The 17,335-nt window shown below is 35.5% G+C and overlaps 5 protein-coding genes across 8 annotated transcripts; 2 read left to right on the top strand and 3 right to left on the bottom strand.

Annotated features, from left to right (window-relative positions):
- Positions 1 to 216: 216 nt before the first annotated feature.
- On the bottom strand, positions 217 to 1,075 carry LOC104770266 (uncharacterized). Its single transcript, XM_010494664.3, has 2 exons — positions 910 to 1,075; positions 217 to 455 (listed from the first exon to the last, which is right to left on the bottom strand). Exons 1-2 carry the CDS (start codon positions 1,073 to 1,075, stop codon positions 382 to 384), a joined length of 240 nt encoding a protein of 79 aa, XP_010492966.1. The 3' UTR covers positions 217 to 381.
- A 169-nt stretch (positions 1,076 to 1,244) lies between these two features.
- Positions 1,245 to 3,518, top strand: LOC109124747 (ATP-dependent (S)-NAD(P)H-hydrate dehydratase). Its single transcript, XM_010494663.3, has 11 exons — positions 1,245 to 1,470; positions 1,605 to 1,681; positions 1,782 to 1,891; positions 1,996 to 2,119; positions 2,216 to 2,278; positions 2,366 to 2,529; positions 2,613 to 2,674; positions 2,758 to 2,824; positions 2,935 to 2,985; positions 3,096 to 3,227; positions 3,320 to 3,518. Exons 1-11 carry the CDS (start codon positions 1,248 to 1,250, stop codon positions 3,345 to 3,347), a joined length of 1,101 nt encoding a protein of 366 aa, XP_010492965.1. The 5' UTR covers positions 1,245 to 1,247; the 3' UTR covers positions 3,348 to 3,518.
- Positions 3,519 to 3,637: 119 nt separating this feature from the next.
- LOC104770263 (stem-specific protein TSJT1-like) lies at positions 3,638 to 6,362 on the bottom strand. The gene is made up of 5 exons (XM_010494662.3): positions 6,035 to 6,362; positions 4,463 to 4,703; positions 4,250 to 4,370; positions 4,038 to 4,147; positions 3,638 to 3,934 (listed from the first exon to the last, which is right to left on the bottom strand). Exons 1-5 carry the CDS (start codon positions 6,235 to 6,237, stop codon positions 3,905 to 3,907), a joined length of 705 nt encoding a protein of 234 aa, XP_010492964.1. The 5' UTR covers positions 6,238 to 6,362; the 3' UTR covers positions 3,638 to 3,904.
- A 5,033-nt stretch (positions 6,363 to 11,395) lies between these two features.
- On the top strand, positions 11,396 to 15,358 carry LOC104770262 (uncharacterized). 4 transcript variants are annotated; one of them, XM_019242548.2, is made up of 6 exons: positions 11,396 to 12,254; positions 12,344 to 12,435; positions 12,792 to 12,887; positions 13,139 to 13,946; positions 14,076 to 14,209; positions 14,364 to 15,358. In XM_019242548.2, the coding sequence occupies exons 4-6, from the start codon at positions 13,167 to 13,169 to the stop codon at positions 15,205 to 15,207; spliced, it is 1,758 nt and encodes a 585-aa protein (XP_019098093.1). In that variant the 5' UTR covers positions 11,396 to 12,254; positions 12,344 to 12,435; positions 12,792 to 12,887; positions 13,139 to 13,166; the 3' UTR covers positions 15,208 to 15,358. The 4 variants fall into 4 exon arrangements, with proteins under 4 accessions (XP_019098093.1, XP_010492961.1, XP_010492962.1 ...); XM_010494659.3 differs by having other exon boundaries at positions 11,749 to 12,254; positions 12,792 to 12,891; XM_010494660.3 differs by having other exon boundaries at positions 11,969 to 12,254; positions 13,144 to 13,946.
- A 558-nt stretch (positions 15,359 to 15,916) lies between these two features.
- On the bottom strand, positions 15,917 to 17,140 carry LOC104770261 (putative aspartic proteinase GIP2). The gene has a single exon (XM_010494658.3). It carries the CDS (start codon positions 17,138 to 17,140, stop codon positions 15,965 to 15,967), a length of 1,176 nt encoding a protein of 391 aa, XP_010492960.1. The 3' UTR covers positions 15,917 to 15,964.
- Positions 17,141 to 17,335: the final 195 nt, after the last annotated feature.

The raw sequence follows: 17,335 nt of genomic DNA, 5'->3' as shown, positions 1-17,335 counted from the left end.
GTTTTAATGATTTGGTCCAACTTCTTAATAATCATATTTACTCTGTTGCTTCCTCTTGTGCTTCCCAGCCACAGTTCAGTCAATGAACTTTTTCATATAAGCCATTTTGTTACATAATAGAGATTGTGTAAGGTTGCTTTTAGAGAGATCAAAAGATGGTTCATAATCGTAGTAACTTTCAAAAATGATTTAGGCAATCTGTACTATACTGAGATATGATCCTAAGTGATTTGATTATCAAAAAAAGAAGGGAAATAGTGGATAGCTACAGATTTGATGATCTTAACGATGATCCAGGATCAAGATAATAAAGAAGAAAGTTATGACATGGTTCCTCCCTTACACATTCATAGGTTTGTCAAATAAAACTGATTATAGAAACTACCTCTTCTCCTCCCATCCCTCGACATTGTTATTGTCGTCCCACCTCGCTTCTACTTGTTCATCAACAAGATCTGAGTAAGAAAAAGAATAAAAAAATTGTTCACAATCAAAGTTTTAAGTTAGAACTTCCAAATATCCATTGAGACACAACGACTAAAGAACATAGAGAGCTCATTGATCCAAACACTATATGGAAACAAACATCTTCAAGATTTGCAATTACACATTGTTATCAATCAGAACCAGAAGCAATTTTTCATGACTGTTGACGATAAAGGTTGAGACTTTTCTTTTGTCACTTCAACATAAACTGAGATTTCACATGAATCCGATCAAAGACAGATTAGGATTATCCACAAATCTCTAACGCATCCATGAGATAGTAGTTCGAGACACACACTGATAACTTCCAAAGTCTAATGGATCACCAATTAACCAATCAATCACTCACAGCATAAATCTATCTCTTTTGAAACAAACATAAGCAAAGCGATTTGAGAGAGAGAGAGAGAGGGAATACAAAACCTTGTTGTTGTTGTTGTTGTTGAGAAGACTGAAGAGATTTTTCGTATTGTTCAGCCTTTTCAAGGAAAGGCTTGTATCCAAGTTCAAGTGACATGTAACCAAATGCCAATGATCCCAACACCACCACCGATGATCGAATCGCGTTGTCCATCACCGTCCGCTTCATCTTCTTCCCTCTCTCTCTCTAAAACCTCCGATTCTGAGAAAAAGTCTGCTTTTTTTTTTTTTTTGACCCTTCCCTATAAAATAAATTATACTAACCCTCCGAACGAAGCAGAGGATTCGTTACTCGGTGCTGTATCAGAAGCGGTGGGTTCTGTAGAATCAACGAGAATCTGATGTTGGTGAAACATGGTGTCGTCATTGGTTTGGGACGATTGACTTCTCACTTACCTTCTTCTTCTTCTTCAAGTGTGCTCAGAAGGCAACAGTTTTTGGTACGAGCGCTTTGTGGATCACAAATCATCAGAGCAATGAGTTCCACATCGGAGGCCGACGCTGAGAGTATCCTTAGAACCGTGACGCCATCGCTTGATCCTAAACGACACAAAGGCCAAGCTGGTTAGTACTCTCCTTCGTCTCTACTTAAATTGCTTATGGGTTTTGTGTTTTGGATTTTACAATTGTGTGTGATCTGTAATGAACCAAATTTGGAACTCAAAATTTGAGTCTTTTAGAAATTTGATCTGTGTCAGGGAAGATAGCTGTGATTGGAGGCTGTCGTGAATACACAGGAGCTCCATACTTCGCTGCCATTTCAGCTTTGAAAATTGTATGTAGTTCCGTTCTATTATCCACCACAGCTTCTTTCTTCTATTCAGCTTTGGTTTAAGTGAAGAGAAGACTGGTTTCTTTCTTGTCCATAATTGTAGGGTGCTGATTTGTCTCATGTCTTCTGCACGAAAGACGCAGCTCCTGTTATAAAGAGCTATAGTCCTGAGCTTATAGTTCACCCTGTTCTTGAGGAATCGTACAACATCAGGTGAATGTTCCTGTCAACCTGTATGCTACTTCTAGTGTTTGCAGTGTGATTTTCATTCCGTAGGTCCATCTTCGTAATCTCTATATTTTGTATTCTGGATGTAGTCAACTTAGTGAGGAAGATCAAAGAACAGTTCAAGATAAAGTGCTCGGGGAAGTCAATAAATGGATGGAAAGATTTGATTGCCTTGTGATTGGTCCTGGTTTGGGAAGGGATCCATTTCTCCTGGTACAGATTCCTCTGTCACCGCTTCATCACATTACAAAATTTGATTTCTCAATGCTTTAGCGATGGACTTATGAGTTATGACTTTTTTATTTTCAGGAATGTGTGAGTAAAATCATGCTTCTTGCCAAAAAATCCAATGTTCCTTTTGTTGTAGATGGGGTAAGCAGTGATATATAGTGTAAAAACTGGATCAATTGGTTTTCTTCTTATCCCAAATCTTTTGATTGTTTGATGGTGATTCTGCAGGACGGGCTGTTTCTTGTAACAAACTCCATTGATCTTGTCAACAGCTATCCGCTTGCTGTCTTAACCCCAAATGTGAACGAGTATAAACGTCTAGTTCAAAAAGTGCTTAATTGTGAAGTAGATGAACAGAATGCTGAAGATCAGCTACGTTCTCTCGCCAAACAGTACACAACTTCCCCAGGCTCTCATTTGGTGTTTTGCAATGCAAAATGTGATGATAATAATGTTAGACGCCTTTGTTATTCAGGATCGGTGGCGTCACAATTCTCAGGAAAGGGAAATCTGATCTTATAAGCAACGGGGAGATAGGTGAGAAACTTTTTCATATATATTTTACTTTTCAGTTAAAGAACATTGAGAACGCCAGGTGTGATTTTGTATATTTTATGCAGTAAAATCAGTGAGCATATATGGTTCACCAAGGCGCTGCGGTGGACAAGGCGATATTCTCTCTGGGAGGTGAGTTCACCATTCTTTGATCCAATATCATTAGATTGCTCTGGTTAAGACTTAAGAGTAAAGTTTTGTAGCCACTAAATAGTCGCCTACATGGTTTTGGTTTCATCTAGTGTCGCAGTGTTTTTGTCATGGGCGCAACAGCTTAAACAAGATCCTGAAAGGTATGATACCTCCTTTTATCACGAAGTTTTCTCAATCATTTTTAAGCTCAATCGTTGATCAGTGTTGAGCAAAGTGTTTTTGACAATCTCTGAAAACCAAAACATTTCAGTCCCTCAGAGAATCCAGCCATCTTGGGATGCATAGCTGCATCTGGCTTGCTGAGAAAAGCTGCATCTCTGGCATTTACAAAACATAAGAGATCAACTCTAACAAGCGACATTATTGAATGTTTAGGGGAGAGGTATGAATTTCTATCTTACTGAAACTGCCACATCAGAAAATTTACAAAAAGTGTTTGTCTCGATCAAATGTTTTTATCTGTTTTTTCGACAGTTTGGAGGACATCTGTCCTGCATCTTAATCTGCATCAACACATGAACTAGAGTTGCCTTGCCTTCTACTACATCTTACTGTCTACGTAAAGCTTCAGAAGCTGTTCCCGTTTCGGTTCTCGTATCTATTTCCCTCACCACTGTTGTCTCTGTATAATAAAATCTGAATGCTGTGATTACGAAATAAAGGTTATAACTCAGATGCTCCAGACCCGTTAATACTACTTCTTACAGATTCATGTAGACAGGTTGAGAATTGTGAGATTTACTAGAGAAACAGTTGATGAACAGAGAGACAAAAGGATCAAGAGAACGTAGATTTTGGTTTAAGAGACATTAACTTATTAGAAACAAGACACTAAAAACAGTAGAAGACAGACACACGGGCTGTACAAAGAAACATAAGACATGATACAACGCTACACACATCAACACCAACCATTGATAACCATTGATAGCTTACAGCACTCTTAGAACAGCTTTTTGTTTTTCTACGTCATTATTTGTTTTTTTTTTTTTTTTTTGCTGTTATCAGTTCGAGATTTACGAGAAATTGAACTTGTTTCTTTTTTACTCTCTTTCACTCTCAATCTGCAAGAACTGTTGCACCTTCGACCTGTTCCACCACCACAGTTTGTGTTATGAGCCTCTTTTGTTGTTGCTGAACAAAAAGAATAATACTAAATCTGATTTGTTTTTGAAGAAGAATAATCAATCACCTTGAAGGTGGCTCCCCAAATTTCTTCCTCATTAGCAGGAATGGCAGTGATCTTGTTCTTAGGGTTCTCAAAGCTCCTAAGCCCACCTAACGCCGTCGAGTAATAACAGCCTGCAACACACACATGCACAACCATTCAAAACTCGAAATCGCTTCAACTGAACTTGTGATGCCCCCAAAATCTTTAACTTAAAAGAGTGATGAAAAACGAACCTTGAGGGAAAGAGGCAAGAGACTTGCCACAAGCACCTTTTAGCAACTCAACATCATCAGCAAATGCCACGTACCCATCAGCTGTGATTCCCCAGTACAATGGAACCTTACCAACTTGGTCCTGCAGCAAATCAAGAATTAATTTTCACCACCAAATTCAATCTGTTTTACAGACAAAAAGGGGTTTCTGAGAGGGTTAGAAAGAGAACTTACAGAGGCTACAAACAGAGTGGAGGTTGATTTATCAAATACCACAAAGGCGAAATCCCCACTAAGGTGAGCCACAACATGGTTGGCCGGGTAAGGAGCTCTGTCACGGAGAGTCTTGTAAGCCTCGATGACCAAGAGAACCTCGTTTGCATTCTTTGCAAGCCCGTATTGCTGTTTCAAGCTTCCTAGGTTGTCAAGTGAGCCTTGGAACAAGCAGAATATCTCATCCTTAGCTCCAAATGACCTGTACCAATTAAAAAAAAACAGCTTAAGACAAGCCTATATTTGATTATGTCAAATCAATAGTACGCAAACTAAGGATTAGGACTGTAAACCTATCAAGAGAAAAAGTATTGCAATTATTGAAGTTATAAATGAGGGAGGAGAATAGTCAGAGCGATGAGTCAGCATCGGATCTTAAAGCAGACATACAATTATGAATGTTTTGGAGTTGATATGGGTAAAAGCTAAAGATAGAGTGTGGTGCATCATAGTTTCATAAGGCTATTAATGGTTGTGGGCATTTAATTATATATTGTAGGGTTTGGTGGACCAAACAAAGCTGCCTTAGTAGAGTGGCCATAATATGTCATATCCAAAATACAGTGCCTACAGTTGTAACCATATAGAGATTTTGCGAATGAATTTGGAAATGTAAATTTTTCTTACCCTATGTTGTCTAATTGAGTCATTGTTATGGTTGTTGAAGTTATGTTTGCAAGTGGTTTGGTTGGGACTTAAAAATACTTAGTAACCATATAAATAATCTGAATAAGTGACATGAGCAATTCAGCTAAAATGACTTAATGAGTCATGCATAGGAGGCTTGTGAATCTTTGGTGACTTAAGACAACTCTTATGAGACGTGTCCTTGTGCCACCGTCACCGACAAAGTCAACTACGAAATTTATACTTAAGGGGCAATCTAAATACTAATAAACTTTAAACCGTTTATAGTTAAGTGATACATGATGAATCATCTCTATGATTCACAAGATACTTTTCAACCAACGAAGCTAACTTTACTTGGATAAGGTAACGTACCCAAAGTATTAGTATATTTCCAAATTCCGATCACAATTATCCATAGAAATTAATACGCATATTTCCTAAAAATATACATGATTATAGAAATTTCATTTGGACTTTGTAATTATTATTGTTTGTGGTCCACAGACCAAACCACACCACAAACATACATCACCCTAAGTTAAGTGGAGTGCTTAAAAGAATCACACAATTATGCAAAATCGGAATCTAGTAGAAATAATAAAAAAACAAAGATATCTACAAAATATGAATCTACTAATTAAAATAATTTCACTAATTATATCTTCTTAGCAAAATTATCAAATGAATTATATATGATCCATATATACATGCAAATATGACTTTTTTGTTTTTTTTTAATTAAATTTTGTCAGCGAAATTTGAAAGGCTCGACGATGATGACCTCATCACCGTCGGATCCGATATAATCAGACGGTGAATAAAACTTCGGAATCATCGTAAAAAAAAAGCTAAACCTTCAAAAAATGAAATGAAAAAATAAAACTCGCCGGATGAGAGACAGACCTGGGGCGGAGAGGACTCTCGTTGTGATGGCTGTAAGCAAGCTGAACAAAGTCTCCGACTTGAACAGAAACGGCGGAGGGGTTTTTATCGACGAAACGGTTCACTAGAGTAGCTCCGGTTGTCTTAGGCGACGGAGTTCGGCTTCCGGCAGCCACCAGTTCTTCCGGCGGCGATACTATAGCTCCACTGAAAATTCCCAACATTTTCTCTCTCCGGATGATGATCTCAGCGCTAACTCCAAAAGAAAAAGCTAAAATGCCTAAATGGAAAAATTAAAAATCTGTGAGCTCTCTCTCTGGTTTTAGATATAAACGGAAGAAGACGAGACGAAGGAGAGAGAGAGATAGGATGGGGTTTTAAATACAGGAAAGAAGAAGAAGAAGGAGATCGAGGGTAATTACGTCATTTCATGTCTTCACGAATCTTCTGTATTTTTGATTACACTGAAATTAACGTCAAATACGTAATCGTATTGTGGGAAAAATGTATAATATGATGATGATGATGATGATGATGCACTGGGTCCCACATGGAATCGTTTCTGAGCGTTAGATTCTAATTATTGTGGGACCCAATCATGCCATTTGTGTGGTCTCTTGTCTTATCCATCTCCTTTTTTCTCTTTTTTTTTTTTTTTTTTTTGTAATAATAATTACTCTACTCATTCAGACATTTATATCACAAAAAAAAAAGATTAGTCTAATTATAATTAGTGCTGATAATTATCATTTTTAAGGTAAACATAATAACATCCACTTTTCGTAAAAATGAAAAAAGGATAACATAGTGGCCCTGATTGATAACGGCTGTTACTTATGACTGTAAAGACTTTAACTTTAAAATTTTAGCTGTAGAGAATTTGGCTGTAAATGCTTAACTGTAGAAATTTTAAAAACTTTAACTGTTAAAATTTGATTGGTAACAAATACTTTTAAATCGATAACAGTTACTTTTATTATTAAAATGATGATAATAATGATAATAATGAAAATAAAAATAATTATTATTGAAATGGATCTTAAAAGAAAGAGAATAAAATAAGGAAAATTAATTTATAAAAATAAAATTATGTAAAATATATATATAAACTTGTGGAGAGATTTTAAATATAATGAGAGAAAAAAAATAAAGTTTTTATATTTGTTTAATTTTAAAGCCTGAATTTGAGGCTTTAAAAAATCTGAGTAAACAACGAAGAGAAAAAGAAAAATGGCTTACAAAACTTTAAAAAAATAAAAGTCAAAAAAGTCTGATTGGCAAATTATTGGCTGTTAAGTCTTTTATTTGTTTTAAAGTCTTAAAAGTCTCCTACCAATCAGGGCCAGTATCTATCAACTTTGGTCCTAAAAAAAAAAAAAAAAAATAGTATCTATCAACTTTAATTTATTAGCACTCTACAAGTTACGATAAGTCGATAAGCTTAACTTTCTTCTCCATATTTTCTTACTTTTTATATACTAAACCAGGGAAAAGATGTTATAAATGATAATTAAATCTCCTATATAATAAAACCGAAGTACACAACTTTTTGTTGTAGACTATATAATTTTTATAAGTTGGTTACAAAATAAGTTATACATTAAATATAGGTTAGTTACAAAAAATGTTATAAGTTAATTGGTTAATATGTGGGCTATATGAATACAGTTAAGAATATCTCAAAGAATCTTCTTAAAGATAATATTCCATTAATTTATACAATTTCCAAAATAAAATCTTTAATATTTCATATATTGTTACAAAATATATACTATTAGACATAAAAATATATTGTTATGCATAAAAAATAAAATCTTGGTAATTTATCACACTTAATAATGATTACCGAGATCTTATTTAAAGTTAAAAATAACGGGTCATATTAAAATATTTTCATGTATTATTACAAAATATATACTATTAGGCATAAAAATATATTGTTAGGCATAAAAAGTAATAAAATCTTGGCAATTTATCACACTGAATCATGATTACGGAGATCTTATTTGAAGTTAAAAATAACGGGTCATATTAAAATATTTTCACCAAGCATGTTTAAAATTAAAATAAAAACAAACAACAAACATAACTATTTCTCATACAAAATTAACAATATAAAACTTACAAAATATATATTTTTTCAAGTAATCATATTTAGCATATGATTTTATTGCATAATATTTTATCAAAAAAACTTCTAAAAACATTTATATAACAATTTCTTTTTACCATCATATATTTTTTTGAAGAAAAAAAATTCTGTCTTTTTTGACTAAATTAAACGTTGACATAACAAAAATATTGGTGAATAACTTTTTTTTTTCCTTCAATAAGAATAAGAATGTCAATTAAATCAATTGATGTGTCACCACTTTCTTTCTAATTTACTCATTAGTGGATTCCATTAAAATTAAATCACCAACCAATACTAGAAAATTGGAAGAAATATATATATATATATATATATATATATATATATCAAAACTTGTATATGTGTTTGTGTAGTTATACTAGTATATTTTTAATTATTACTATCATATGCTTTAAACTCGTATAACTATTATAGTTGGAATATGTGTGTTTTATGAGCCAATAAACTAGGAGGGATTGTGGTGATCTGAAAGCAACTTGAACCTAATTTAAAATGGACATGTATCATCAACCATACTTTTGTAGTATTATTGATATTAATAACTTTTGGTATCTTTCTTTCCTTACATTCTTCATCCCGGGAACAAGATATGTCAGTTAAACATTAAACCGCTTTTCTAAAAAATCAATTAAAATAGGCAATTTGATCCCATGTATGATGATGTATCTGTGTACCAGCTTATATATATATTTTTTTTCTTTTGTTTACGAATTTGTAAGAGATTCATGAATCTTAGGTAGCCTTATGTAATTAGGCGTGGATCATATAAAACTCATGTTAAATTAATAATACTTCATAGAAATTTCCGTAGAGATAGATTCAAAACCATGTCCTACAAAATTTAATCAAATAATTTGAATCTTTTGTCATAATAATCTTTAAAAAAACTTTCATATTGGAGCTTTCTTATACAACAGGGGCTGATGCTTAAGTTTCAATTTTTTGTAAGAAAATAAGAAAAGAATCATTTGAGTAATAAACAAATAATGTCAAGAATGAATATTAGAAGAAGAAAGAACAGTGGATCGCCCATTGTTTTTTGTTTGGAGGTTTGGCCCACGGTCTTAATAATTTTGCCTTTGCACATTTCTTCTTTTATTCAATTTGATATCAACATGCATTTGATGCATACAATTTGTTTTTTTCTTTCAGATTACTTGACCTAAATAACAATTACACAAAGATGGGTGAGTTGCTCAAGATTTTCAACCATTTTGTTGAGAAAATGTCACAAACAAGACACAACAAAAAGGAAAACCATAAAGATACATAAATGGTTTGGTGACAACAACCTAGAAATGTAAAAGATAAGACCAAAATTATTTCGTGCCAAATATCAGAGACCACAAGGTGGACCAAAGAATTGTTAAATTATATCGTTTCAAAGTTGTTGTCTTAATTGGATTTCTTACTGTTAATAATTTGATAATGAACACACTGATTTATGTTTTTTAGTTTTTTCTTTTTAGATTATGTCCGCTTCAAACCGATGGTTCTTTTCGATTAGTTTTAAATGGAATCGACATTACCTACATTGGATAATATACATGCATCAAATGCTTTTGTATTATGCTATTTTTTTATATATATTTTGGATTCAAAACTAATTAGAAATACATAATTTATTAGATTTTTGTATACTTCTAGTCTTCTATTTTATAAATGTGAGGTTTCTGAAAGTTATCAGATACTTTTTTTTTTGTTTTTTTTTGTTTTTTTTTTTTTTTTCTCTTTTTCCATATATTTAGTGGACGTTACTGCATATTAACTCGAGAGATCAAAATACCATAACTTTATTTTCCGTGTCACTATACATGTCAGTAATTTCTTTTTGTGAAAAAAACTCTACCAAAACCACATTATGTGAAACCGGAAGAATTACAAAGCCTCCAATAAATTTCGTTTCAGACACTATTCTTGATTTTATGATATCATCACTACACCTAAAATAAGAGCTGCATGCAATATTTGAATGGAAAATGTTTATAACTTTTTTTAAAAAATAATATTGGATAGTTTTCTATTTATATAGTATGTTTTTGGGTGAACAAAAAAAAATAAAAAAAAAATAGTATGTTTTTGACTTTTCGATAATATATATGCAAACTATATTAATATCATATACACACAAAAAAATCAAGACGCAAAATTAATAATAAAATATATATATATATATATATATATAATATACATTGAATGCCAAACAATGACTGGTATCATTTTATTTCTATTGATGTTTTAAAAGTCATTATCATTTTATGTTATTTAAAACATTAGAGCCACTAGTATGTATTCTTTTTCTTATTTACTAAAACAATTGTAGAAAATCAAAAGAAAGACTGTGCAAAGCCAACCATGGACCTGGGAGTGGGAACTACAAAAGTTGAAAACGACTTTGATATTGTTTTTGCAAACACGAAAATTATCTCATTAATTTCAACATCACATGTATACAAGATTTGTTTTTGCCAGATACCATTATTCAACTTAATAATTGGTATTAAAATGATACGTGTCAACAGTATTTCTTTACGTGTTAACAACTTATTAATCCTCTGGAAAATGTTTTTTGAAGCTTGAAAATGATTTGTCCATGTCAAACTCTGAGTCTCTCTAGTTTAAATCTTGAATACTTAATCGTAGATACATATTAGGTACTCGTTAGTAAAAGGAGGATCAAAATCACACATTATAAATACAAAATTACACAATAAAAATATTTTCTTCTTTTTCACAGCAAAAAAAAAAAAATACAGGAGTTAGAACTTCTTTTGTTTGACAAAAAAAAAAAGAGTTAGAACTTCTTTTCTTTTTGGGAATTTGGAATAAAGAATTAAGATCAAAATTTTCTTGAGCTCAAGTCTTCATTTATAGCTTTGAAGGGAAAATTAAGTTCAATCTTATGTGTGTTTCACTATATACAGAGATATGCAATATAATATACTACAGTAAATATAATTTATAGGATAAGAAAATCTTAATATTTCACTTATAACATTTTGAGTTGCTAACATTATTAGAATTTTGAACATGATGAATTGATGATTCCTAGATATTTTAAAAACCAATACGGTGCAAAGCAAATGAATTAAATCTAGAGGATTACGTATCATTCAAATGAACAATTCTTATTGGACCATGAGTTGATATATCATCAAAAATTGTCACCCATCTCAATCACCTTAGCTTCGATCATCTATAATAATGCATCCCCACAAAACAATTCCTATAAAGATGTATATATATCTGATATTTAAATTATTCTTCTTCTTCTTTTTTTTTTTCGGATAATATAACGACTTTTTCGATTTCTTTATTGGCAGTTTCTACATTTTCTTTTCTTTTGATGCGATAATAATCGACTGTTCTGTATCCCACTACTAGCTCCATTCCCACTTCCCATCTTGCTATGGAGTATTATAGAACATACCATATCTGACATGTATCTTGACGTACCATTTCTAATAATGTATATTGTCATTTATATGTGAAACAGTAGATCTCAAAATTATACTACTATAAATGAGTTTGGTCATTCATAACATGTTTTTAAAGCACTATAGATGGCCGTTTGTTTAGATCTATGATCTATCTAACACCGTTTGGATTCATCTAATACTAGCTTTTAAGACTTTAATCGTTATCTAAACAACTTTTAGTTAACTTAAGTATGACCATTAGTGAAAACAATTCTAATTGGCATGTAAGAGAGTACTGCACCATCGTAATCTGAATAAAGCCCAAATCAAAAAATCCAATAGAAAAGCCATCTAACTTAAAGCCCACACCATCCTAATCGGGCTAACCCGAATTGACCTGACCCGTCGTCTACAATTCCCAAAGCCACGCGATTCTGGATCATCCCCAAGCTTCTCTTTCAGGCAGTCGCTAAAGTCCCCGGAGACCAGAGTTTGTTGGTTGACTCAACTCAAATATCCCGATATTAATCGGAGATCTGTGGAATATGGCGACGGAGAAGCGGGATAAGGAGGAGGAGGAGGTGAAGACCGATGATGGATCTCTTAAAATCAAACCGAGACCGATCGTGCAGCTCGGAATCTTTCTCGTCGCTCACAGTCCCGTTTTCAGGTGAATGTTTTCACCATTATTTATATTCTGTTTCTTTTAGTTTCTATGTGTTGGTTCATTGATGCTTGCTCTGATCGTGTTTCTTCTAGTGTGGTTTTCTCTGCTGCTGGGGTTTTGGCGTTGCTAATTTTACCTCTACTGGCAAAGAACACTTACATCTCCGAGAATGCTCTAATGCCAGGTTTTTTTTTATCTGCATACTTGAAAAACGCTTTACAAGTTCACACTTGGATTCAAGTCTCGTTGTCAGTTTATTATTAGAAGAAAAAACTTACTGTTTCTAGGATTTGGTTATCTCGTGAGTCTTGATAAAAAGTAGAGTGTGAATCATACGAATGATGTTAAACTTGATTCTGAACAGTTGGGATTAGCTAGTGTAGCCTACTTGACATTGAGGGTGTTAAATTAGTGTTCTATAAAACTGGAATCTGTAGGAGGGTTTAAAGCTGTTAAGTAATGTGAGTTTATGGCTTGCCAACTTCAAGTGAGTTGTTATTTTTGTGCTTTAAATTTCCTTTTTTTGGCTCTGTTCTTTAGGCTCTGCAAGGTCTATGCTCTCGAATCGTGATGTTTCTGATGGGAGCAAACTGGTGAAGGATATAAAGAACTATAGGTTGAATCATGAAGGCCAGGGTGTGTATGTCTTCTCTCCATTGCAATTCTTTCCAGTTTTCTCATGCAATGCCTATGAAAAAAAAAGAAACCTAGAAAGTTATTTGTTCTTCTTTATACTTGATTCTTCGAGTATTGAAGGTCTAACTGTGCATAGTCCACGATTCTTTTCTGCAATTCCATTTTTTTTCAGATGCACCAGTTGACATTCTTCTGTTTCTGTCCTTGTCCAAGTAACTTATGATTCGCCATTTGTTTGACTTTTTGTGTAGTGAAGTCCAGAAGCTCATTGGAAAATACATGTCAGAAATGGGTGCAGAAGTTTATTATCAAAAGTTCCATCCTGAAGGGAATCAATTTCACCCCCTGCACTTTTTCTCCGGTCCTGATTCATATACACTGCTAGATAATGTCAGTTGTGCTTCTTATGGAGTCAATGTTGCTGGGATTATACGAGCCCCTCGTGGTGATGGGAAAGAGTCTATTGTGCTGGTTACTCCTTATGATTTTATAAATGGTGGAGATTACGAGGCTTTGTCTTTAGGCATTACTGGTACTCTATTTTCCTTGCTCGCTAGAGTTACCTGGCTCTCCAAAGACATAATATGGCTTGTTGCTGATTCTCGTTATGGAGACTATAGGCCTGTTGCTGCGTGGTTAACTGAGTACCATTCACCCTCATTTAAGGACTCGGATTTGCTGAAGTGTGGCGAGCTAAATACAGCTGATAAGTTCAGACGAGCTGGAACAATGGCTGCTGCTTTGGTTTTGAAGGTTGATGGTAGAAGTGAAAGGTTTGAGGACACACTAAGTATCTATGCAGAGGCATCTAATGGGCAGATGCCAAATCTTGACCTCATCAATGTTGTAAATTACTTAGCGGTGCACAGGCAGGGGTTTTATGTCAAGGTGGAGAAGGTTGTATCGTTACTTTCCTCTAGTTGGCTAAAGATTATTGGGGAAATATTTGAAGCTGTTGGGAAATTGGCGCATACGTTAAATCCGGACTGGAATTTTGGTATCCCAACCGCAGACTATCTTGAAGGCAGTGCTACCCTTGCAAGTTCACTATACTCCCAGGTAAAATGTATAATCGATCTGTCCATAATTAAGTTCTTGAGGTTGCAGTCACACTTATACATTTTAATAAGGAAAGACCTTGAAAGTTAACAGAAAGTTTTTCTTTCTTTTGTTATTCATTCTCATCAGGCCCTTGGTATCCCAACTGGTCCTCATGGAGCTTTCCGCGATTATCAAGTCGATGCAATTACCTTGAAAGTTTCACCTAGATTTCCTCCTGACAGTAAGACAAGACAACATGATTTTTTCCTACGAGGTGCCAAGTGAGTTTTTGTTTTTATATTTCCGTCTTTCCCATTTTATACAATACACCTGCCTCTGCTAGTGTATGTGAATATTATTATGCTAAAAACTACAATACATCATTAGACTCTGTCTGAGTGTTGATGATAGCTCTGTGCTTTCTCTTAAACGCAGGTTACTGGAAGGGACTATAAGATCAGTGAACAACCTCCTCGAGAAGTTTCATCAATCGTTTTTCCTATACCTTTTAACTTCGCCAAGCAAATTTATCTCTGTAGGAGTCTACATGATTGCCTTTGCCCTTCTTGTAGCCTCTCTTCCAATGGTCGCAGCCTCTTTATATATTGATGGCTGTAAGGCTCTTAATAATTCCACGCTTAACCCTGCCGGAAACTTCAAGTCTTGGAAATGGCTAGATGCAGCCAAACAGGTCTTTGCTTTGCACTTGTTCGGTTTAATCGTCACGCTGCTTCCTTATTTCATCTGTCAAGTACCGGGCCAACATTCTCCAAGTAACCGCTCCATCATGTGGGGCACTACCTCTTCGTCGCTTCTCCTTATAACCTTTGCCACAATCCCGGGTTGCTCTCCGTTCTCCTCTCGGCGTCATGGAACCAACTGGGCTGTCTTGAAATCTGTGACCATCTCAGCTGCCTTCATTGGTCTGTGTCTCATGTCTATAATCAATTTCGCCACTGCAGAGATTGGAGCGTTGCTACTCGTGCCAACGTGTCTAATAGTTCAGCCGATAAAACCCGCTTTGAGATCCAGACGCATTAAGAGCCTGTTGGGTGCGTTCTGCAGTATGGTGTTGCTGACGATCGGTTTCCCGGTCATGCTTTTTGCAATCTCTAAGGGGTTGTTTGGAGAAGGGCTCGTAGGGTTAAGTCTTGGAGGAGAGTTCTGGACATGGTTAGAGTCGTTGTGGGCGTGGAAGAGTGCAACATATCTATACATAGGTATGGTTCACCTTCCTTGCTGGCTCCTTTGCCTCTGCATCTTGTTTCATCCTTCTTAATTCTTATTTTTACATCGCAAGTTACTTTTATTACCTCTTCACGCTGATTAAGATTGTTATGTTTTCTATTTGTCGCATGATAATGAGCTATTAGAGGTCTTATGTATCGCTAAAAAACTAAAAATTCATGAAATGAATGTAGTTTTTTGTATTGGCTTTTGGGTTTGAAACACTATTTACTTCAAACGTTAGAAAGAAAAGTTTTAAAACTAAACAGAAAGCAATAAACTATGCTTCGAATCTATTACTATTAGCAATGTTCAAGAAAGCGCAACGTCTAGCGTTTAGAATGCTTAATCGGAGGCTAGGCGATTTTAGGCGGTTTAAGCGTTTTCAACGTACAACATTATATATGTAATATTGTAGACAAAAATATATGTTAGATAAATAAAAGTAATAAACTATAAACAAAACTTAGGAAAAAATGTAGTTTTTAATTAATATCAACAACATATAAAGATTTGTAATTATATATATGAATGTAAAACTTTAAATTTTAATTATATATAGTTAAAAATTAGATAAATATATTAAATCGAAATATATGTGATTTTAGGCGGTTTAGGCGGTCGTCTAGGCGTCGGTTGAGCGCCTAGGCGCGCCTAGACGGCGCCTAGGCGACCGCCTAGACTGCTTTTTCGAACACTGACTATTAGTACAACAAATGCGTGAAAACACAGAGACAAAGTACAAACAAAAGAGATCAAAATTGAAGATAATATCTACCAGTTAATTAGAAGTGTTACAGAGGTTGGTATTACAAGGAAGCTGTATCAGAGTGTGTTCTTTGTCCAAAACCCATCATTGAGTTGCCCAAATCGAAATCCAATATCAAGCCTTCCAATTGTAACCCACCCATAACAATCGGGTTGACCCGAATTGAGCCGCCGTCTAAAATCCCCAAGCATCGGACTCCACCACCAACATCCACCATTAGATTCTTCCCCTGAATCCTCCACCTCACCATCTCGCTCTGCAACGCCAGATCCACCGCCGGTAATTCTACCTCACTCTTGAAGCAGAGCCCGAACGGTGCGACGGGAGCCACAGGTGTAGCTTCAGTCGCAGCTTTAGCGTAAGCTTCAACGAACACCGTGTAGATCGAGCTCTCCAGCATCGTGTATGGAACAACCGTACTCAGCTCTGCCGCTAACGGACCATCCACGGAGAGCTTTTCCCCGTTGACTCTGATCGATTTCACGTTAATTACGTAATCGCCACTCGAGCCGGTTAACAGAGGCGTGTAAACCAACGATCTAGACGCATCGACTCCGAAAACCTCCTCAACCGAACTCGTCGACACGACGCCGTCTAAGGGCGACAGGTAAATCGTTAAACGACGACGATCGTTAGTTACGGCAGCGAGTTGGGAAGGGAGAGAGATCTGGGCCCTTCCTAAGCCCATTACTCCACGGGCTCCACTAGCGAGCCCACGTAACAGCCACGGTGGGGCACAGGCGAAAAGCAGATCAACGGTTCCCGGAGAAGTAACAGATCCAAATGACATGACGTCACTGAAAAGCTCTCCTCTCGCCGTAATCCCAACGGCGCCGTTTTTAACAAGCAATTCGCAATCCTTGGCGTCTCCACGCGATGATGATGATGATGACACTTTTCCATTCCCAGCTTTAGCCTTAAGACAGCCGCTAGAGCTGCCGGAGATAAGACTCCGTGACGACGACGAACCATGTCCAGAGGAACAATCAAACCAGAGAATCGAACCGGCGAGATCCACGACGAGCTTGACCGGCTGGTGAGAGTTACCGAGGCGAATCTGTGCGACGTATTGACCGGTTGGTAGGTCTTTAAAAACAGGGAAAACGAGTCCGTTGAGGGAGTCAGAGATCTGAGATTTGGAAATTATTAGAGCGGAGAGGAATGATAAGACGAAGAGGTAAAACAGAGAAGAAGAAGAAGAAGAAGCAGCAGCCATTAGAAGAAGAAGAGTGAAGAGAGATGATGGATCTGGACGGTTTTTGAAGGATTTGTTATGGTTTGGGATGCGGTGGGCCGACGCTGGTTTTAGGAGGAGGGGGAATGTGAAACGATAAGGATTGGTTCATTTTAAGGTAAGTGCTGAGTAGACTTGTTGTGTCGTTTCGCTCTTTGTGGGGACTCTTTTGTTTTG

This window comes from Camelina sativa, chromosome 20, assembly GCF_030686135.1.
Source record: "Camelina sativa cultivar CO46 ecotype springtype chromosome 20, ASM3068613v1".
NCBI classification, from domain to species: Eukaryota; Viridiplantae; Streptophyta; class Magnoliopsida; order Brassicales; family Brassicaceae; genus Camelina; species Camelina sativa.
This window is presented reverse-complemented; position numbering and strand designations above follow the sequence as displayed.